This window comes from Sarcophilus harrisii, chromosome 1, assembly GCF_902635505.1.
Source record: "Sarcophilus harrisii chromosome 1, mSarHar1.11, whole genome shotgun sequence".
NCBI classification, from domain to species: Eukaryota; Metazoa; Chordata; class Mammalia; order Dasyuromorphia; family Dasyuridae; genus Sarcophilus; species Sarcophilus harrisii.
The window spans coordinates 101846452-101866666 of NC_045426.1; the positions used below are offsets into that span (position 1 = coordinate 101846452).

General features: G+C 34.7%; 1 protein-coding gene across 1 annotated transcript in view; it reads left to right on the top strand.

The window, feature by feature from the left end:
• Positions 1-6798: 6798 nt before the first annotated feature.
• SAXO1 (stabilizer of axonemal microtubules 1) overlaps positions 6799-20215 on the top strand; it is a 115664-nt gene continuing 102247 nt past the window's right edge. The window contains exon 1 of the mRNA XM_031961474.1: positions 6799-7396. Within this exon, the coding sequence (XP_031817334.1) occupies positions 7347-7396 (50 nt within the window). The 5' untranslated portion in view covers positions 6799-7346. The remainder of the gene's footprint in view (positions 7397-20215) is intronic.

Below are 20215 nucleotides of genomic sequence, written 5' to 3' on the forward strand. Positions count from 1 at the left end.
TACACATCCATACAGTTTTCTTGTTGCACAAGAAAAATCAGATTCAGAAAGGTAAAAATAACCTGGGAAGAAAAGCAAAAATGCAAGTAGCCCACATTCATTTCCCAGTGTTCTTTCTCTGGATGTAGATGATTCTGTCCATTATTGATTTAATTGGAACTGAATTGGATCTTTTTGTTGTCGAAGATATCCACTTCCATCAGAATACATCCTCATATAGTATTGTTGTTGAAGTGTAAAATCTGGTTCTACCCATTTCACTTAGCATCAATTCATGTCTCTCCAGTCCTCTGTATTCATCCTGCTGGTCATTTCTTACAGAACAATAATATTCCATAATATTCATATACCACAGTTTATCCAGCCATTCTCCAATTGATGGGCATCCATTCATTTTCCAGTTTTTAGCCACTGCAAAAAGAGCTGCCACAAACATTTTGGCACAGGTCTCTTTCCCTTCTCTAATATCTTTTGGGGATATAAGCCCAATAGTAACATTGCTGGATTAAAGGGTATGCACAGTTTGATAACTTTTTGAGCATAGTTGTAAATTGTTCTCCAGAATGGTTGGATCTGTTCACAACGCCACCAACAATGCATCAGTGTCTCAGTTTTCCCGCATCCCCTCCAATATTTGCCATCTTTTCCTGTCATCTTAGCCAATTTGAGAGGTGTATAGTGGTATCTCAGAGTTCTCTTAATTTTCATTCTCTGATCAATTGTGATTTGGAACACCCTTTCATATGAGTAGAAATAGTTTCAATTTCATCATCTGAAAATTGTTCATATCCTTTGGCCATTTATCAATTGAAGAATGGCTTGATTTCTTGTAAGTGTACAACCATAGATATTATCAATTTGATGGTTAAAATGATTGAATCTGTTGATTTAATTGGAATTGGGAAGTCCCTGGTATGGTCTAGCAGCTTTTCTCTGTTAGTTTACTGAGATGAGTTCTAGAGAGTAGTGATTTTTGACCAGTAAGCCAATATGTGACATAGGATTTGAACCCTGTCTTGGTTGAGTCCTCTATTCTATATTACTTGATTTTGATACCATTAATTTATTAGTTCATTATAGAGAATTATATAGCAATTTGTTAATAACTACTCTTCAGATGTGACAACCTCTGTTTTGGAAAAGTTTATTTTTAAAAAAAGTTTTTATAAAAACCAACATTTTCTGTTATATATACCATTTTCTGAACCCACCCTGCCAATTAGTACAAAGTGCTGTTATTCCTTAAGCTGAAGAATGCTGTTATTTATTCTCCCTCTTTTTTCCTTTCTTCTATTTTTTTCCTCACCAAATGTGGTCCTTCTTTACATGTGGGTTCTCAAACCATAGGAAAAAAATTTTTGGTTATTTACATTTTATAAGACATTTTGGGGTGTGGGGCCTAGATTTTTTAAAGTTAACATTTTCGTTTTATTATTTTTCAAAAGGCTGGGACAACTTTTTGTCCTGTGCAGTTTTCCTTTATAATTTCTAGAATTGTAGCTCTGAAAAAATAGACTTAACTCTTTTGGCTTTCAAATAGAGTTACTTGACTAAGATATTGAACCCAAATCACTTTGGTTCTCATTGAATGGCCAGTAAGGCTCCAACCCAGGTCTTTGTGGCTCATCTTTTTAGTTTTGATGCCTTAGAATGAGTGTAAATAGCCATTATTTTCCCTTCCCAAGTTATAGGAAGTAAAATTGGTGGTAAAATTGGCCATTTTTTGTCTCGATTCTTAACAATTCTTAAGTCACTGAATGGACATTGCCTCAGACAAACCGAGATACAGGAAAGACCTAATTTAGAAAGGCCAAGGTTACCAACTATGTCCTGGCCCATCAGTCATTTCAACTTGTTATAGAATTTAGATGACTGCAAGAGAAAGGCTGAAGACTTTACTTAGCTATAGGCCTCCCTTAGATCCAGTTCACAACCAAGTCATAACCCTTGTGATGTCATTGAACCTCTGAGAGTGAAGGACAAGCAACCTTTTTTTAAATTTTCCTTTCCACCTTTCCAGTGAGCCTTCCCTTAGAAAAAGAGGGGAAAAAAAGAATAGTTCATGCAAATTACATCTGAAGAAGTTTTGACATTTGTGGTGTTCCCCACCTGTAGACCTCTGCCTCTGCAAAGAAAAATGTGGCTTCTCATTCTGCATTTTTTATTGTTGTTAACTCATTCAAGTACGTAGTGATATTTTTAGAAAGTGCTTTCTCTCCTTAAATTTAAGGTTGCTTTTGGTTCCTTAGTCAAGATAGAAATGATTATTATATGTCAGCTATTGCCATACTTTCCAGGGATAGAAAAATGAAAATTAAAAAAAAAAAACCTTCAAAAAAACTTGAAATCTATTAATATTCCCATATTAATAAATGTTAAAAGGTAGAATTTATTAAGTAGTTTTTATTCTTTATTCACAATTTTAAATGTGCCTCCATCCTCCTTAACTCTGAGATTTTTCTTTTTAACAAAACATTAAACAGAATCAACCAATACAGTAGCCACATCTAATAGTGTGCAATATTCTGCATCTATAGTCTTCAAGAAAAAGGAGGTTTATCTTTTGAGTCAAAACTGGTTATTATAATTACATAATATTTAGCTTTGTTTTAGTGTTCTGCTTATTTAGATTATTGTATGTTTTTTCTAATCCTACAAATTCCATTTTGCATCATCTTAATAGTTTTGTTTTTTGTATTCCTCATCCTGTTTTTCATGACATAATACTGTTGGGATATTCCCCAAATGATGATCACCCACTTTATTTCAAGCATTTTGCTATCCAAAAAGTTGTTACATTTTGTGAGCTAAAAGATTTTTGTGTGATAATGGATACATATTTTCTCTGGCCTGTAGTTTTCTTACTTGTAAAATTGGGGATAAGTGGGGAGGAGATAACTTATATTTACAATCTTATGATATTTGTATTACTCTTTAGTTCTTTTCCTCAATTTTCCTCAATTCAATAACGCCAGTTTGTGTAATCTATTTGTGTAAAGTGTAGAGGCCTGAGCTAAGTTCATATAGACTACAGAACTCAAAAAGGGATCAGGACTAAACCTATGATAGCACTGATAGAGGATAACTCCCAAATGAGGAAATACTGCTAATTGTAAACAGTAATTAACACCTTTGAAGGTTGTCTTAGAGAATTGTCTAGTACAATGCTAATTGCATTCTATCACTTCACATATACTATTCCGCAATTCCATCTTCCTCAGATTTCCATTCTTGTTTCCCCTTCTCATTCTCCCTCAAAAAAACCTATAAATATTTTTGTTTATTTGTTTAGGACCAAATGCCTCCTTTAATTTATCCTCCCACTATTTTATCTCTCCTTTTCCTTACTATTTTCCTGACTGAAATGAATTTCTGTACCCAGATGCTTCCCCCAACTTCTGTTTACAGACACTAATTAATGAGATAGTTTTCTTTAATCTTTCTCTGTTCTTTCAGGGTATTCTTTTCCCCTTTTTAAAAATAAGTTCCCTAGAAACTAACAACATACTTCAGAGAGGTAGATCATAGAAAACAGAAACCAGAGTTGGTTACAGAACAATGTTTTTCATAGTAACATTGTTTTAAGATACATAAGCAACATGATTTCTCTCATTAAATGGTTCTATTGAATTATCAGCAACCCCATCTCCTCATTTTCAACTGCCCCTAGCCCTTTTGCTGTACTGGCCACAACAGAAAAGGTTCTAATCCCGTTTATAAATGATACTTTTGGTTTTAGATAGATATTCTTTATGATATTAAAAAAGGTACTTCTATGCTTTTCCTTTGTGGGGTTTTTAGTTTCAGTATTGTTTCCTGCATCTGTTGAGATAATCTTTGGTTTGAGATATATTTTTAATATGATTATGTTGATTGTTTTCCTAATTAATCATGAGTAGCTATAGCCTGACAGAATTATATTTAAGCATTTTGAATTGATATTCATGAGTGATATAAATTCATGTCTTTCCTATTCTTTATCCTTCCCTAATTTAGGAATTAGGACTATATTTTCTTATAAAAGGAACCTGGTAGAGTGCTTGCTCTCAGTTTTTGGTTCTTCAACATTTGAGAGAATTTTTCTATGGAAGAGGCATCAGTCCCTGTGACAACCGTGCTAGCACCAAAGATACCTTAGAATCAACCGAAGTCAGGATAAGCAAAAGTTCTTAGTCTTTATTCTTGGTCTTTAGGGGTAGAAGTGAAGGGGATGGAAGTAGGATCTCGACAACTTCCTTCTTCCTTGTCCACCACAAAAATGACCCTGGCTAGTCTTACTCTACTAGCCCCTAGTCTCTCCTACAATTCTCTGTATACACCAATCATTGAGCCAGCACAGGATGGTGGAAAGGACGATTTTCCAAGCATATGCCCATATGTATTGTTCAATTAGTAATTAGCCCTAAGTGCTTGAACCGACCTCAATCCAACGACTCAAGAGTTTCAGCCCTCTACATTGTCCAGGACCTTTTTCATTTAGTAGTTTCTTTACAGTTAGTTCCGGCCCATAATAGATATTTTAAAAATGCTTATTGATTGATTAATTGATTTCCTTTTCTGATATTGGGTTAAAATCTTTATTAAATATCTTCAGTTAGATATTTTTTATTTTTGAAGAGACTCATTTTTGTATGTGTATTCTTAGTTTTGGTAGCTTATAACTATGTATAATTCTGAATTTTTTTTGTTTCCTCTACTTTTGTTATATTTCACTTGCTACATAATAGTTTAAAGCAGTTAGAACAATTTCTTCCTCAACAGGGGAGAACTATAATCTATTAAAAGTTTATTATTTTTAAGAATGGCTTGTTAGGAAGTATGATATAGTGATGGAAAGCCAGGAAGTCTCTGAGCTCAAATTCTCACCTCTGGCACACATACTGGCTGTTGTATGATTTCCCAGTGTTCTATATTGGGGTTTCTTAAACTTTTTCCACTTGCAACCCCTTTTTGCCTGAGAAATTTTTATGTGACTTTAATATATAGGCAAATAGGTATACAAATCAAACATTAATAATCCAAATTTCATGACTCACATTCAGTTACGAGACCTTATTCATAGTTAAAGAAGCTGGGCTTCAGACAACTCTAAATTGCGGGGAGGGTGTCAACCTGCATTGCTTTGGGTAGCTTCCTAAGCTAGGATTCCCTAAAAATCATAGATCCAGTCTCTGTACTGTAAAATGATGAAGACAAAGCAACTGGGATGTTTTTGGCAGGCATGGAAAAGGTCTTATTCATGTATCACATTTGGATAGCATTCCACTACTGCTACTAAATTAACAGAAAGAAAAAAATGTTGTTTTAGAACAAATGTCAGGTTACAAATGAATGACTTTCTCCCAAAAAGAACTGGCTTTAAAGAATATGAAACAAAACAAGTCACGATTTAGGAGTGTTACTCAAAATATATGTCCCAGAATTTTAAGAAGATTAAGTGGCATTTTGAAGAAAAAAGGATAATTATTTTTCATCAAGGGCTTTTGTTTAGGTCTGTTAAGGGGTCCTATGAACTTTTTATATTCATTGGAAATTGGTGAGTGGGGTAGAGATACATTTAGGTCAGGAAAATTGCTATGCCTTTGCAAAATGCTGTATAAAAGTATGTTTACATTATCTTTGACTTTTACCATCCTTTGAGATAGATAAGGCAGGTACTATTTATTCTATTTTACAAATGAATAGGCATAGAGAAGTTAATTCCTTGCTGAAGAATGCAGAGCCAATCCATTGTATTAGCTTCCAACAAAAGCCAAACAGTTGACATTCTAAAGGGCTTTGTACCACCTCTCAAGTAGATGATGTTAGAATGAACTTGAAGAATAAAAGAATAGCACCTATGAAAGGCAGTATTGATGGTGTAAATGGGAAGAACACTGGCCTTGAAGTCAGGAATCCTGGCATATTATGTTGAAACTAAAGCCAATAATTAACTTTTCTGAGCCCGTTTCCTTAATCTATACAATAAAAGATACATACTGTCTATATCACAGGTTTGTGAGGAAAATACTTTGTAAAAATTTAAAGCACTATAATCATGAAGAAAAGTACTGCAAATTAAACACATACTCAGGACAAAATGCTTTAAAAATCAGTAACCGGTAGTTTTGGACACAAGTTAGCAAGGAATCTTATAGACCATTATGCTATTTAAAATTGGAAGGGATATAAAAAGTTATCTCTACCTGTTCTGAAAACCCAATGGAGCGCTAAATAAATACCAGAAAGGAGACATTTCAGGTCCCTGTGCGTGAAAACAGCACTATTGGCTTTAAAATTGTTTTATTTCATCAAATATTACCCAATTACATTTAAAAGATGTTTTTAACATCCATTAAAATTAAACAATGTTGAAGTCCAAATTCTCTCCCCTATCCTGTTCTTCCTTTTACATTTCATCAAATATTTCCCAATTACATTTAAAAGGTGTTTTTAATATCCATTAAAATTAAACAACAATGTTGAATTCCAAATTCTCTCCCCCGTCCCGGTCTTCCTTACTCCTTAAGAAGGCAATCTGATAATCGATTATACATAAGAACTCATGCAAAACATTTCCATATAAACTGCTCTTTTGGATTCAACTAATTTCACTTCCCTTTCTTCCTATTCCAGAGAGCTATGTTTTGCTGTTTTTCAGTTGTCTCGTAGAAACCTCCTAAACATCACAGTAGAGGTGAACTAGAACTGACAATCCTTGAACTTCGGGATGCGCAAAGGAATGGAGGTGGGGGTGGGGCGAGTCCCTGGCGTCACAAGGGCTAGCGCCGGGATCACAAAAGCTTAAATGAGTCCACCCATGAACATAGGGACGTCACAGTAGGCCCTGCGTGGAACGTCACGGGAAAACCCCGCGAGTGTGCTTTGGCGAACTGGCACGTGCAGGAGCTCTGGCTGCATCTTGGCGACTGGGGAAGTGCTGGGAGGCAGTGGTGGGTGCGTGGGGGTGGGCGCGCGTGTGTGCGCGCGCGCCGGTGGGCACGGGAGTCCTACGAAAAAAAAGCGCAGCGACAATTAGGATCAAGAACACTGGGGTTCAGCCATCCGTCCTCTGTGTATAGAGAGAATTCTACCGGATTGACGAAAACCCGACAAAGAAATGTGCAAATAAAAAGTTGGTTTTTTTTTTTTTCCTTTTCGAAAATATTAATAGAGAAAAAGCCCCTCAAAAAATTTTGAGGTTGGTTGTGAGTAAAACAAGCCCGTCTGGGCCTCCCAAAGACGAGCAAAGAAGTTCGGGGCATGCACTGCCCAGTCAGCAGCATCCGTAGCATCCGTAGCATCCGTAGCATCCGCAGCATCCGTAGCATCCGCAGCATCCGTAGCATCCGCATCAGCAGCTAAAGATGTCTCAGCCGACGAAAAAAAAATGCATTTGCGAGCTGTGCTCCTGCGGGTAAGGTTCCGCGCAGCCGCGCCCGCCCAGGGGCGGGTTTGGACCGGGGATGGGGCGGAGGGACACTGCTTCTTGGAGCTGGCCGGCCTGGAAGCACCGCAGTGAAGGGAGGAGGCCGCCTTGCCATGGCCAACCTCGAGACTCAGTCTGCCGGGAGCTTTAGCCTGAGACATGTTTGCGATAGCAAAGCCGCAGTAAAAAAAAGCCTCCACAGCAGTACATTGAGCACTTTTGTCTTTGGGGGCATTTTATACACCAGCGTCATAGGCATTGAGAATAATGCGGTCCAAATCTATCGATGTTCAGATGAGCAATTTTCCCAAGGCAGCGGGAGCAGGGGTTGCAACCCAAAGCCCCGATTTATGGAGTCCAGGGTTCTTTCCACCACACCCAAGTTCCTTGGTTTGGAAAGTGACCCACAACTTATGAGTACATTGGGATGGTGGTGAAGGGGAAGCCCTCTGAGATACCGAAGTGATTTTGTGGGGAATTTTATATCAAATGTTATTTAAAATTTGCTTCTCATGAATATCTCAGGATGGGTTCATTTATGATTCTTAATTTGAAAAATGCCATCATTAACCACTTTCAATATTTAGTGACAACTAAAGTTCTGAAGATTTCTAAGGTAAGACTAATGCTGTCATTTTAAGGCTTTAGAAAATTTCTAAAGTACCCTTGAAATAGCTCCCTAATTTCCAGGCATTTGTACTTCAATTCAGTCGCACAAAAAACCCCAGCATCATGGAGACAGGCCTTGGAAAAATGTTTTCCTATCTTCTAGAGTCTTACCAGAAGGGCATCTGGCTTCTTAACAGATTGGGCAATGAAGCTTAGTTTATTTATGTACATTTCAGTATAATATATTAGCAAAAAGTTCTTATTACTGAAATGGTCAATGATAGGAGATATTTTTATTATCTATATTTCTAAATGGATACAAAGTAAAAACAATGGCAATAAGAAGGGACATGAATTTAAATATTTATTTTGCAAATAGAAATTTGCAAATTTAGCTTTCAGCCCCTCCTCTCTGAAAAGGGGTCAGCCATGACCCCTCAAACTCCACTTCCTATTAAGAACCAAACATATGATGAAAGAGTAATTTGCCTGTAATGTTTTGAATTGAATGAAGTTCCTTACTTAAAGTCAACTGTATATACAGCTAGGAAGTAGTAACATTAGGACTTGAGCCTGAAATTATGCCTTGGTGATGTTTTCACTATACCATATTGCCCCCATGATATCATGGAACATATCTCTTTCCCCTCCCTACTTGCCCCCTTTTATTCTCACTGCTATTTTCTGTCATTTATCTCTTCTTGTCTAAACTTTGTTATAGCCTCCTAGCAGGTTTTCTTGCTTTCAACTCTCTCCTCCAATCCATCCTTTTGTTGCTGCCTGAGGAATATTCCCAGAGCATTACATTGTGTCACTCTTACTCAAAAAACTTCTGAGGTTTCTTATTATTATTGAATAAAATATAAATTCTTGCATTCAGGAATTTAGCATTCTTAATATCATATTTCCAACCACTCAACTATTTGACTCTTCGTACTTTCTTCCAGATGCTTAAATGTTTATTGAATCAAAGACTGAATGAATTGTATCTCCATCATTCTTGCTATGATTTGGCACCAAAGTGATAGCAGTTAAAGAGGAACAGCTTTGACCCAGAAACTGAGCATTATACTAATAATTCACATTTTATACTACTTTAAGGCAAAGCAAGCTTATTTAATAGAGATTTGCTTTTTTATGCATTTTTTTCTCTTCTAGCTAAGTGGTATGTACCAAGTAGATAGAGTAGATAGTACCAAGTGTGAAATCAGAAAATCCCAAGTTCAAACCCAGACTCAAATATTTATAAGCTGTATGATCCTGGGAAAGTCAATTAATTAAGTATTAATTTAATTGCCCATTATCAAGTTAATAAATATCTGGGACAGGATTCAAGTCCAGGTTTTCTGAATCCAAGCCTATCATTCTACATTCACTGACCCACATTAGCTCATGATATCATATCCACTTACGACATGGGCCAGATATCTCTCTGTTGATAAACCTGAAAATACAATAATCACAATAATGTTCTGTCACTAATTACAGCTATAACAAAGTAACATAAATGTTGAGATTTTAATTTTTTCTTTTGTTTTTCAATATCTAGAATATCTAGAAATTTCAGTAAGTCAATTTATATTTCTCTTTAGCAAAGTCTGAGAACTATCCAGTTTAGTCTATATATTTATAGTACAGATGCTTTTTAAAAAAGTTATATATCATAATTCATTCATTTAATAGTGTTAAAAAAACAAGAGTCCAGAAGTTATGGTCATAATCCCTCCCTCCAAATTCTTCCATATTGGTGTTCTAGGCATTTGAGTCAACTTATTCTTTGATCAAAGATCTATGTTAATATGTTTGTTAGATAATTAAGATATGTTATCCCACTAAAGCTTTCCAGTTCTTTCTAGGTTTTTCTACCCCAGACAGATGAACTATGAAATAGGACTTTTCAGCTAGAAGGGATAATTAAACAAATTGAAAGCAGTACCTCCCCCATTTCCAAAAAAAGAGAGAAAGAAAGAAAAAACCCAACTTAACCAAAACTCATAAATATGTTTTAAAGTTAGTGCCAGTAAGCTGTTTCAAAGAATTCATTCAGTTCAAATGAAATAAATAAAACAAACTGAAGTGACTTGAAAATTCTTCCTCATAGTTCAGACCTTCATTATTTTAGTTTTGTAATAATGTAACTTCTTTCTTTCTAGCTTCCAAGCTTGTACTCATTCTAAAATTTTCTGCACATTTTCTAGGATTGTTTCATTTGCCATGATCCTCCTCTGCATAAAGTTGTTTTCCCCTCCATTCTTCCTGACTCGATGTGTGGTTATTATGCCTTCAAATTCTGTCTATCAGAGAGATCTAGGGCTCTATCTGTCCTCATCTCATCTTATTGTCGAAAGTCAGAACTGTCCTTCTGCCTTAACTCTGCTGACCATTAATTGACTCCACTACACTTGGGTTTAAGCCCCAGCTCTTTTGCTTGTTATATCTTTATATAATCTTAAGCAAGTTATTATGCTCATTCTGGGGCTCCAAGGTTTCTTCATCTGTAAAATTAGAAATTGAACTAGAGCAACTGAGAACTGGAGATCTTTCTTCTGGTGAGTAGGGGGGGGGGTTAGTAAAAGGAGGGGAGGAAGGGAAGGATTGTATAGATCTACAGAGAAGATGCATTGTTTATGATCCTCTCTTGGAGAGATCTCTCCTTTCTTTTTTTTCTTTTATAAAAAAATATATATAATTTCTTAGTCCACTAATTTTGCTTTCCATTTCTTCATGGATATTTCCCTGTATTTCCTTTTATGCTTCCTATTTATTTTAACAAAAATGATATTATGTTAGCATACAATATATTCAGCCATTTTTCAATAGATTATGAATTTTTCAAAAACTTTTTTACTATTACAAATAAAGTAGTTATGAATAAATATAGATATGTACATATATATTATAGATACATCTCTTTTTCCCTTTTATGATTTTTTTCAGGATAAAATGCTAATAGTGGAGTCACTAAGGCAAAGATAATGTATTTTTTTTTATAACATATTGAATGGTGTCATATTTCTCTCCAAAATGCTTCTACTGGTCCAACAACTTATTAGAGTTCTTGTTGATTCACAACTTTGAAAATGCTGGTTTACTTATTTTCAGTTTTTATCATTCTAGTCTTATAGCTAATATAGAGGTTAGGTATACAAAAATTCTCTTGTTTTGCATGTTTCTGATTATTAGTGAATCATCATTTCATTCAATAAGCACTTATTAAATGCTCATTATATTTCAGGCAACATGCTTGTTGCTAGACAAAGGCAAAAAAGTTGTTGCCTTTGAGGAGTTTATGTTATATGGAAAGGAAAGAGTGGAATAGACAAGTAAATAGGTTTTTTAAAATAGGAATTTTGGTGAAATGGAGGACAGCATTAGCAATTTTAGTAATTAATAGCTTTCCTATTTCTCACTGTCAATTATTGCTTTTCCCAGTGAGCACCCCAATTTCATCTTTTGTAGGAGGTGGCATGAACCTGAGGTAAGCTAGGGATTCTAAAAAATGAAGTGGAGAATAAATTCATTATAGGCATAGGGTATATCTTGTACAAAGGCATGGAAATGGGAAATGCAATATGGAACAGTAAGTAGATTGGATTTGCTAGAACATAGAATAAGTCAAGGATAATATTATTGTAGTTATCTTAGAAAGGTAGATCAGAACCATACAGCAAAGGCTTTAAATGCCAAACAGAAGACCTTGAGTCTTATTCTAGAGGCAGTAGAAAGACACTGGAGATTCTTGGACTGGGAAGTAAGATGGCTAGGCTCGTGTTTCAAAAATATAAATTTTACAGCTGTGTAGAAGATGGGTTTAAGGTGACAGTGGGTTTAGGAACACTAGTTAGAGGTTATTGCAGTAATACAGATGAGTAATGATGAGTTTCTGGACTAGGATAATAGCTGTGTGAGTAAAAATGAGTCTTCTATGAGAGATCCTAATTCCAGAGGCACTACAATCCTTCCAGATATTCAGCCTCACAATCCCAGAGTTCTCAACTATTTCTTCTCTCTCCCCCCCAATCTCTAACTAATAGACTCACTGACCTCCTAACGCCCTTTTCAGTTCGAGACCTGATTCAGAATCTCATATAATATTTATCTTAGATTCTGTAAGCCTTTATTGTTGTTATCTGATATATTTAATGTAAACATTCCCCCCCCCACCTATTAATTTTCTTTTAATTTTAGAGATAATGCTTTTGGTGGTATACATTTAGATTTTTTTTTACATAATCAAGCTCATTCATTTCATTGCTAATGATTTTTTCTTTTTGTTTCATTAACAATAATCTCTTTTCTCTCTGTCATTTTTGCCTTTTGGCAGATAACTTCTCTTAATATTTATAGAGAAAAATAGATCATAGTTGAAAAAGCTGAGGTTTAAGGCAAGAGGAGATGGGGTGTCTGTGTACTATGGACAAAATGAGAAAATATTCCAAATTTCTGAGGTGGAAAGATATGAACTAGATATGTAGTCCTGTGGATGAGTTTGTACTCATTAATTAATCAAACATTACTCCAGGGCAGGATTCTAAATGAGTGGAATAACTTATTCAAGGAAGGAAGGAGGGCATAGTATCTACTGTGAAAGGGAATTTTCCAAGTGAAGAATGGGACTGACTCAGTGAATGAGAATTTCTTGATCTTCAAAGTGGCAAAAGATAACTTATAGATCATAATTGGAGATCTTGATATCCTGCTATAATTTAGACATTGATTAATTTCAAACCAGGGAACTGGACTATGGGATTTTTTTCAAGGTTCCTTGAGATCTAGAATTTTGTGATTTTAAGGTCTTTATGCTTGAGAGAAGATTAGGTGGGATAGCAATTAGCTTAAAGGGCATGTAAGTGTGAAGAAGAAAACAGGTAGAACTAGGAGAAAAAATCCTGGCCTCTTGACTCTGAAGTACTGAGTTTTAGATCTGTTTGACAATTTGGCTCTCGATCTGTCTCTCAGCATCTGAAGAATTCAGGCCCATCAGTTTTCTGGGTATCATTTTCTTTTGTAAAATGAGATGTTTAGGATAAGTGATCTCTGAGTTTAGGATAAGCCAGATCTCTTCAGGTCTGGCATTTTATTCTAAACTTTTTCTTCAGGGATTACTGGGTTTGCAAAGAACCACTACAGGTAAAATTCGATGAATGACTCCATATGTGAGATGCTGAGATAGTTTTACATCATTGTGTCCGACTTAATCCCATTGGCGTATAGTAGGCACCTAATACATTTTGATTGTTGAATTTAATAAAATTAAATACTAGACCTGGAGAAAAGTGTCAAAAAAAGTGTGATGGAGAGTGTGGTGATAGTGATGGTGGTCTGTGGGCATGGTGGGTGTGTTTGTGTTTAATTATCCTTTAAAAATAAGAAAAAACCATGCTTACCAAAAAAAAAAAAAAAAAATTTGCTTCATTTTGGCCAGAAGATGGCAGCATGCTACAGATAATTTGCCTTATGCTGCATATGTCAGAATTATAAAGCTCACCTAGGAGAACCAAACCCTGCACTTGCATGATTTCTTTATGGGTTATTTCTTACACCTCAGCTTTGTTAGGCATCTTTTGTTATCTCTTTGATGCTAATTCGAGCTCAATTATTGGGGTAATTTGTGGAATGAATCAGAATACTAATGATTCTAAAGAATCTAATAAATCACAAAGTTTTCCAAAAAATTTTGTCATTGAGTTGTTTTACCTATATCTGACTTATGGACCCTGTTTGAGGTATTGTCAGAAGAAATATTGGAATGGTTTTCCATTTCCTTCAACTCATTTTACAGATGAGGAAAGTGTGGCAAAGATGATTAACTGACGTGCCCAGTGTCACTCCATATGTTTATAAGACTGAATTTGAACTCGAGTCTTCTGACTCCAGGCCCAACGCTTTATGCACACCTAGCTTTCAAAATATTAACTAGAACAAAGGGTTTTAAAGGCTCCCCAGATGGATGCATCTTAGCTTTATGTCCATCATTTTCATTTGGGGTATATAATCCCCAGTGAGTAATAATCATTGAAAGGTAAATCATCCCTTTTTTACTATCAACGTCCAATAATATGCCCAGCTTCTTAAACTATAGTTCCTGATCCTATATGGGATATTGTAACTACTGAATGTAGGTGTTGTGAAATTATGATTTATCATCAGTAAAAGTTTGATTTGTATATCTGTTTTATATATCTGTATATCTGGAGTCATGTACAAATTTCTTGAGTGAAAAGAAGTCAAGAGTGGAAAAAATGGAAAAGTCTTGGTATAGAAAGTATCATTATTCCAAGAATTATAATGATATATTTTATATAATTTCAATTACATTGCACTTTTGTAGTCATTATTTCATGAAAAACTTATAGTGTGTAGATAGTGTAAATGTTATCTATTCATATTCTACAGATGAAGAAACTGAGACTCAGTAATGATAAGTGAATTAATTGCTCAGTCTTATACAGGTTAAAGGCAGCTAAAGTGGTATAGTGCCTGGAGTCAGAAAAACCTGAGGTCAGATTATTTACTAACTCTGTGATCCTGGGAAAATCACTTAACTCTCTTTGCCTCAGTTTTTTTATCTGTAAGACTAGTTGGAGTAAGAAATGACAGATCACTTTAGTATCTTTGTCAAGAAAATCCCAAAGGCGTCATGTACAGTTGGACCCAACTGAAACAACCACAACATCCAGATTAATATTTAATTTTGAACTTGATCTCCAGCTAGGACTTAAGATTCTAATAATGTTTTTCTCTACTGTAAATCAAAATACTTGGAAGTTAGCCATTATTATTTATTTGTATGTATACCTTTTTTGCTTTGAGCACTTTGTTTTTAAGCTGTCAGGTATATGTGGGTTTCTGGTCCTCTGTGACATTATTTTTCTTTAGCTCAGAATTTATACTTGTAATTGTATTCATAATTTCCCCGTTGCTAATACTAATCAATCTGTAAACATATACAAATATTTACTATATATCAGATTCTATGCTAAGAACTGAAATTAAAAAAGACAAAAATGGAATATTCTGGTGGTTCTAGGAACTTACATTCTATGAGGCAGGATGAATCCATATAAACATGTAAAAATTAAATACAAGTTATGCGATTAAGTAAAAATACTTTAGAGCATTACAGTTTGTCAGGGATTAGGAAACACTTCATGTAGAAGATGGTACATGAGAGTTTTTAGTAAGTAATGGATTCCTCAAGGTGTCAGAAGAAAGTGCTTTCCAGACATTGGGGATGACCTGTGTAAAAATATGGAAAGAAGAGATGGAATGTTATTTGTAAGGAATAGCAAGAAGGTCCCTCTGGATGTACTAAAGCATACGTGAAGTTGGGGAATGTGAATTTGGAAAGGTATATTAGATACAGGTTGTAAAAAGGCATTCAAAATCACAGACATTTATATTATATTTTAGAGGGAATAAGGAGCCACAGCAATTGATTGAGTAGGGGAGTGATATGACCAGATTTGCAATGAATGGAAATCACTTTTCAGGGTTAAAGGTTTTTGGAAAATTTTTTTAATAGGCTCATGTTTCTTTCTGAAAAAAAAAAAAAAAAGATCCTTAAAAATATCGATGTTTACTTGTCACTTAAGTGACAAGTTATGAAATACAACAATTTCCAGATGATTGAATATATATATATATATATATATCTTTTATTAAAAAGTTCAATCAATTAATTTATTGTTGTTGGTTTTGGAGGTTTTGTTTGGTTGAAAGTGGAAAAAGATTCTTCTATTATACTGCAACAAGAAGAGTAAAGGATCTTTACTTCCTCTTCTCTGAGATTTAATTCTTGGAACATGGGCATTGTTGCTACTCTTCTTCTGTTGGGTGAGACTGTAATATCTGTCTTTGCTCCAACTTTACAGAGAGGTTCTTGTGAGCAGGCAGAAAAGGGAACAAAGAGAAAGCGACTACAATAGTGCCCACTTTCTCCCCTTCATCAAACCTCTAGAATGTTAGGATTTTCTTTTTTTTTTTTTTTTTTTTTTGGCTTGACGGGGAAGAAGATTGGCTTTACATTGTTTGATCGTGCTCTGCTTTTGCAAAGTAAATACAATACTTAATAAAATAATTCAATACAATATACAATACAATAATACAATATACAATAAAATACAATACAATAATATTGTATACAATAAAATATACAATATACATAATACAATACAATAAAATAATTCAAAAGATTCTCTCATATAGTTTAGGAGCCCCTACTAAAGAGAGAATCTCAGTGATCTAGAAAGAAAATACTTGCTTTTCCATCTACTTTCACTTTTTTATATACTGCACTCTCACTGCTCCATTTTTCTTTGTAGCCCTTTATTCACTATTAATGAAGCACATAGATCAAAAGCAGCTATTAAAAGAAACCCTATTAAGAATTTGCCCTGGTCAAATAAGGGCAACCCAAGGAAATAAGACAAAGGAGTTAATTACCACACCGATGTTGTTGCAGTTGGAATGTGACTGGCTTTGATTTAAAATTGGGCTGCTTTTTATAGACACTAGTAAGCAACTTCCATAGAAGGGCAAACATTTTTGATTACTACATTTAATTATGTGGAGATGTGATGAGTGCTGCTTCATTTTCTTGGTTATTATAGTGTCATGGGGAAATAGGATTAATAAGCATGACATTTCTATCTTATTCAAGCTAGCTGCCATGTACTCTAAAGTCTAAACGAGATTTTGAAATGGAATCACTCAGAATGACTCAGCACAAGAGCTAACTTTGCATAGAACTATAATCAATTAAATTTTTATCTTGAGTAAACTGGCATATAGGATATTGATTAAAAACCAAGTTTAACTAAACTTTAAAAAGTACAAAAAATTTGAATTTGACATCTGTGGAGAGATCTTGTTAGAAGGGTCATAATATGACAAAATATGAGAAAAGTTCTGCAAGATTGAGTATAATGCAGCCACACCTCCTCTTGGAAGGATTGTTAGCCTGAGGCTGAGGATACTAGTGAATGCAGTTATTCAAATTCTGGCAATACCAGCCACCTTTATGCTCTTCCCATTTTTCTCCTCTGTTCCACTCCCTCTCCCTTCTTCAAATGCTCAGTTGAATTTCTCTCATTTGAATACTTTGCGTTTTTGTCCATCCCTGCATCCCATGATTTGTCATTACTTCTTGTGGTGGAGCTTCTGTTCTGAATAAGGGTAAACATTAATGCCTCTTTAAGATTTAGTTCCCACATCTGCTAGGAGTCCCCACAACTAAGTACTGAGCAGCTCCTTTTTGTTCATGGAGGGGAAAGGGAGGGGAAAGAGAGCGTAGTAAAAAGTGGCAATCTGGGAATGCTTAAAAGAGAGGTGATGTTATGCCACAGTTCTCTTTTATTGTCCTGACTCAGTTTTCCTAATTATCCTGACTCAGTTTATAATTGTTCTGCTCAGTCCTGCAAAACCTCCCCTCCCTCTTTATCAGAATATTTGAGAAGGATAAAAGATCTTATGTTTTAGAATATCAGAATGCCTCTCCCTATTCCAAGCTATTGGAATGTTAGATACCATCTTATCAAGATGCCTCTCCCCATCTCCAGGGTGCCTCCCTCCATCTCTGTGGCTCACCCCACCCTGTCAGAGTCCTGTTCCCACTCTCGGGACCCAAACTTCGCCCCTGCCTCGCTTTATCCCCTGAGTCTGAGCCATATGTATATATGTCATTGAGAACTGACATTGTTTGCTGGATTCTTGGAGACAATAACCTCATTCAGCCCTCTGACCAAACTATAGATTCATTTGGTCCTTGTAAATCTCTCCCTTTTAAATAAATTATTAAGTACTCTCTAAACTCTATCTTGCCTCAGTTTCTCTGGCATTACAGTGATACCTGAGTTGTAAGATATTATACAGAATTAATAATTTAGGTTTTTTTTCTACCCTTGGCCCTTTTTCTATATATTCTCTCTGTATAATCTTAGGAATACAGTTAATTTTGGAAAACAGTCTGGCAGAACTAAGTTTAGATAAATATCTTACACCATTTACCAAGATAAAGATCTATCAGATCTAGATATAAAGGGAGATATAGTAAACTAGAGGAGCATAGAACATATTATTTCATAGATTTATGGATAAGAAGAATTTATAAATTAACAATTGATAGAGAACATTATGGGACATGAAATGAATAATTTTGATTACATTAAATTTAAAAAAGTTGTACAAATCAATGTAGCTAAGATTAGAAGAAGAAAAGAAAATTGGGGGAAATTTTTTAAAAAGCCAGTTTTTTTGGATTATTATCTTTAAAAATTTTTTTTATTATAGCTTTTTATTTACAAAATATAGGCATATGTAATTTTTCAGCATTGACAGTTGCAAAATTTTTTATTCCACCTTTTCCCCTCCTTCCCCTCACCCCTTCCTCCAGATGGCAGATTGACCAATACATGTTAAATATGTTAAAGTATAAGTTATAAAGTATAAGTTAAATATAATATATGTATACATGTCCAAACAGTTATTTTTCAGCCTTATGTTTTAAAAATATTGACAGTCAATTCAAATTTATAAGAATATGAATCTTTCCTAATAAATAAATGGTCAAAGGCAGTTGTGGAAGAAGAAATCAAAGCTATATATAGCCAAATGAAAAAAATGCTCTAAATCTTTATTGATTAAAGAAATATAAATTAAAACAACTCTGAGATACTCTCTTACTCCTATCAGATTGGCTAAAATGATACAGAAAGAAAAATGACATGCTGAGGAGATATGGAAAAAATGAGATACTAACACACTGTTGGTAGAATTGTGAATTGATTCATCCATTTTGGAGAGCAATTTAAAATTTTGTGTAAAGTTATAAAATTGTGCAACCTTTTAACTCAGCAGTACCATTATTCGGATTGTTTCCCAAGGTGATCAGGGAAAAAGGAAAAGAACCTACATGTTTTAAAACATTTATAGCAGCTTTCTTCATGGTGTCAAAGAACTGGAAACTGAGGGAATTCCCAGAATTGTGAATTGATTCATCCATTTTGGAGAGCAATTTAGAATTTTGTGTAAAGAGTTATAAAATTGTGCAACCTTTTAACTCAGCAATACCATTATTTGGATTGTTTCCCAAGGTGGTCAGGGAAAAAGGAAAAGAACCTACATGTTTTAAAACATTTATAGCAGCTTTCTTCATGGTGTCAAAGAACTGGAAACTGAGGGAATTCCCTTCAACTGGAGAATGGTTGAATATGTTGTGGTAGATGATTGTGATGGAATACTTCTGTACTCTAAGAAATGATGAGCTTTATGGTCTTTAAAAAACATATATATAGTAACAGAAATACTATTTGAAGAGGAAACGTGAACGATTAAACTGTTCTGAGTTATGTGAATATTCAAATCAACTACAAAGGACTTATAAAGGAAAATACTATCCACCTCCAGAAAAAGAAATGATATATGGAAATAAATATTGTGTGGTTCCATGCATATATCCATATCAAATGTTGTCCTCTCATGTGGGATTGGGAGGGAGGGAGGAAGGGCAACAACTTGGAACTCAAAATGTAAAAAAAATTCTATTAAAAGAGAAAAATAAAGTTTATAATGACACATAATAAGACATTGATGTGCCTACTATCTTTTGAGGCAGTATGGCTCAGTGGTAAGAATTTGTTCTGGAATAAGAGGACTTGAGTTCATAATCCTACCTTTGATGCTTCTTTTCTTTGTGGCTCTGGGAAAGTTGCTTAGACTTCCTAATTTTCAGATCCCTTACCTATAAAATGAAGAGGTTAGATTAGATAGTCTTGGTGGTCCTTTCCAGTTCTCAATCTATGATAAGATATCAAACCATGATAAATAGTTTAGGAAAGTAGAAATCAAAAGTTCCATGATATTTTAGACAGAGAATTAAGATACGAAAAAGTTATGGGGTAGAGATTGGAAATTGTATAACTAGTGCTAGAAATATATTAAGAAAATAAGACTTGTCCATAAACAGATTCCAGTAAAACACGAATGCATATAAGAAGTGCAAAGTTCTTTTTGGAGAGAAGAATCATTACTGACTGGGGGGGATCAAGCAAGGCTCTTGGAATAATGGCATTTAAGCTCATCATTAAAAGGTTATTCGAAATTCAAAGGACCAAGACAGGGGAGAAGGATCCTTCTATATAGAAGTATATATAGAAAGAACTGTGGATTAAAAAGTACACAGCAAGGAAAGTGTTATTT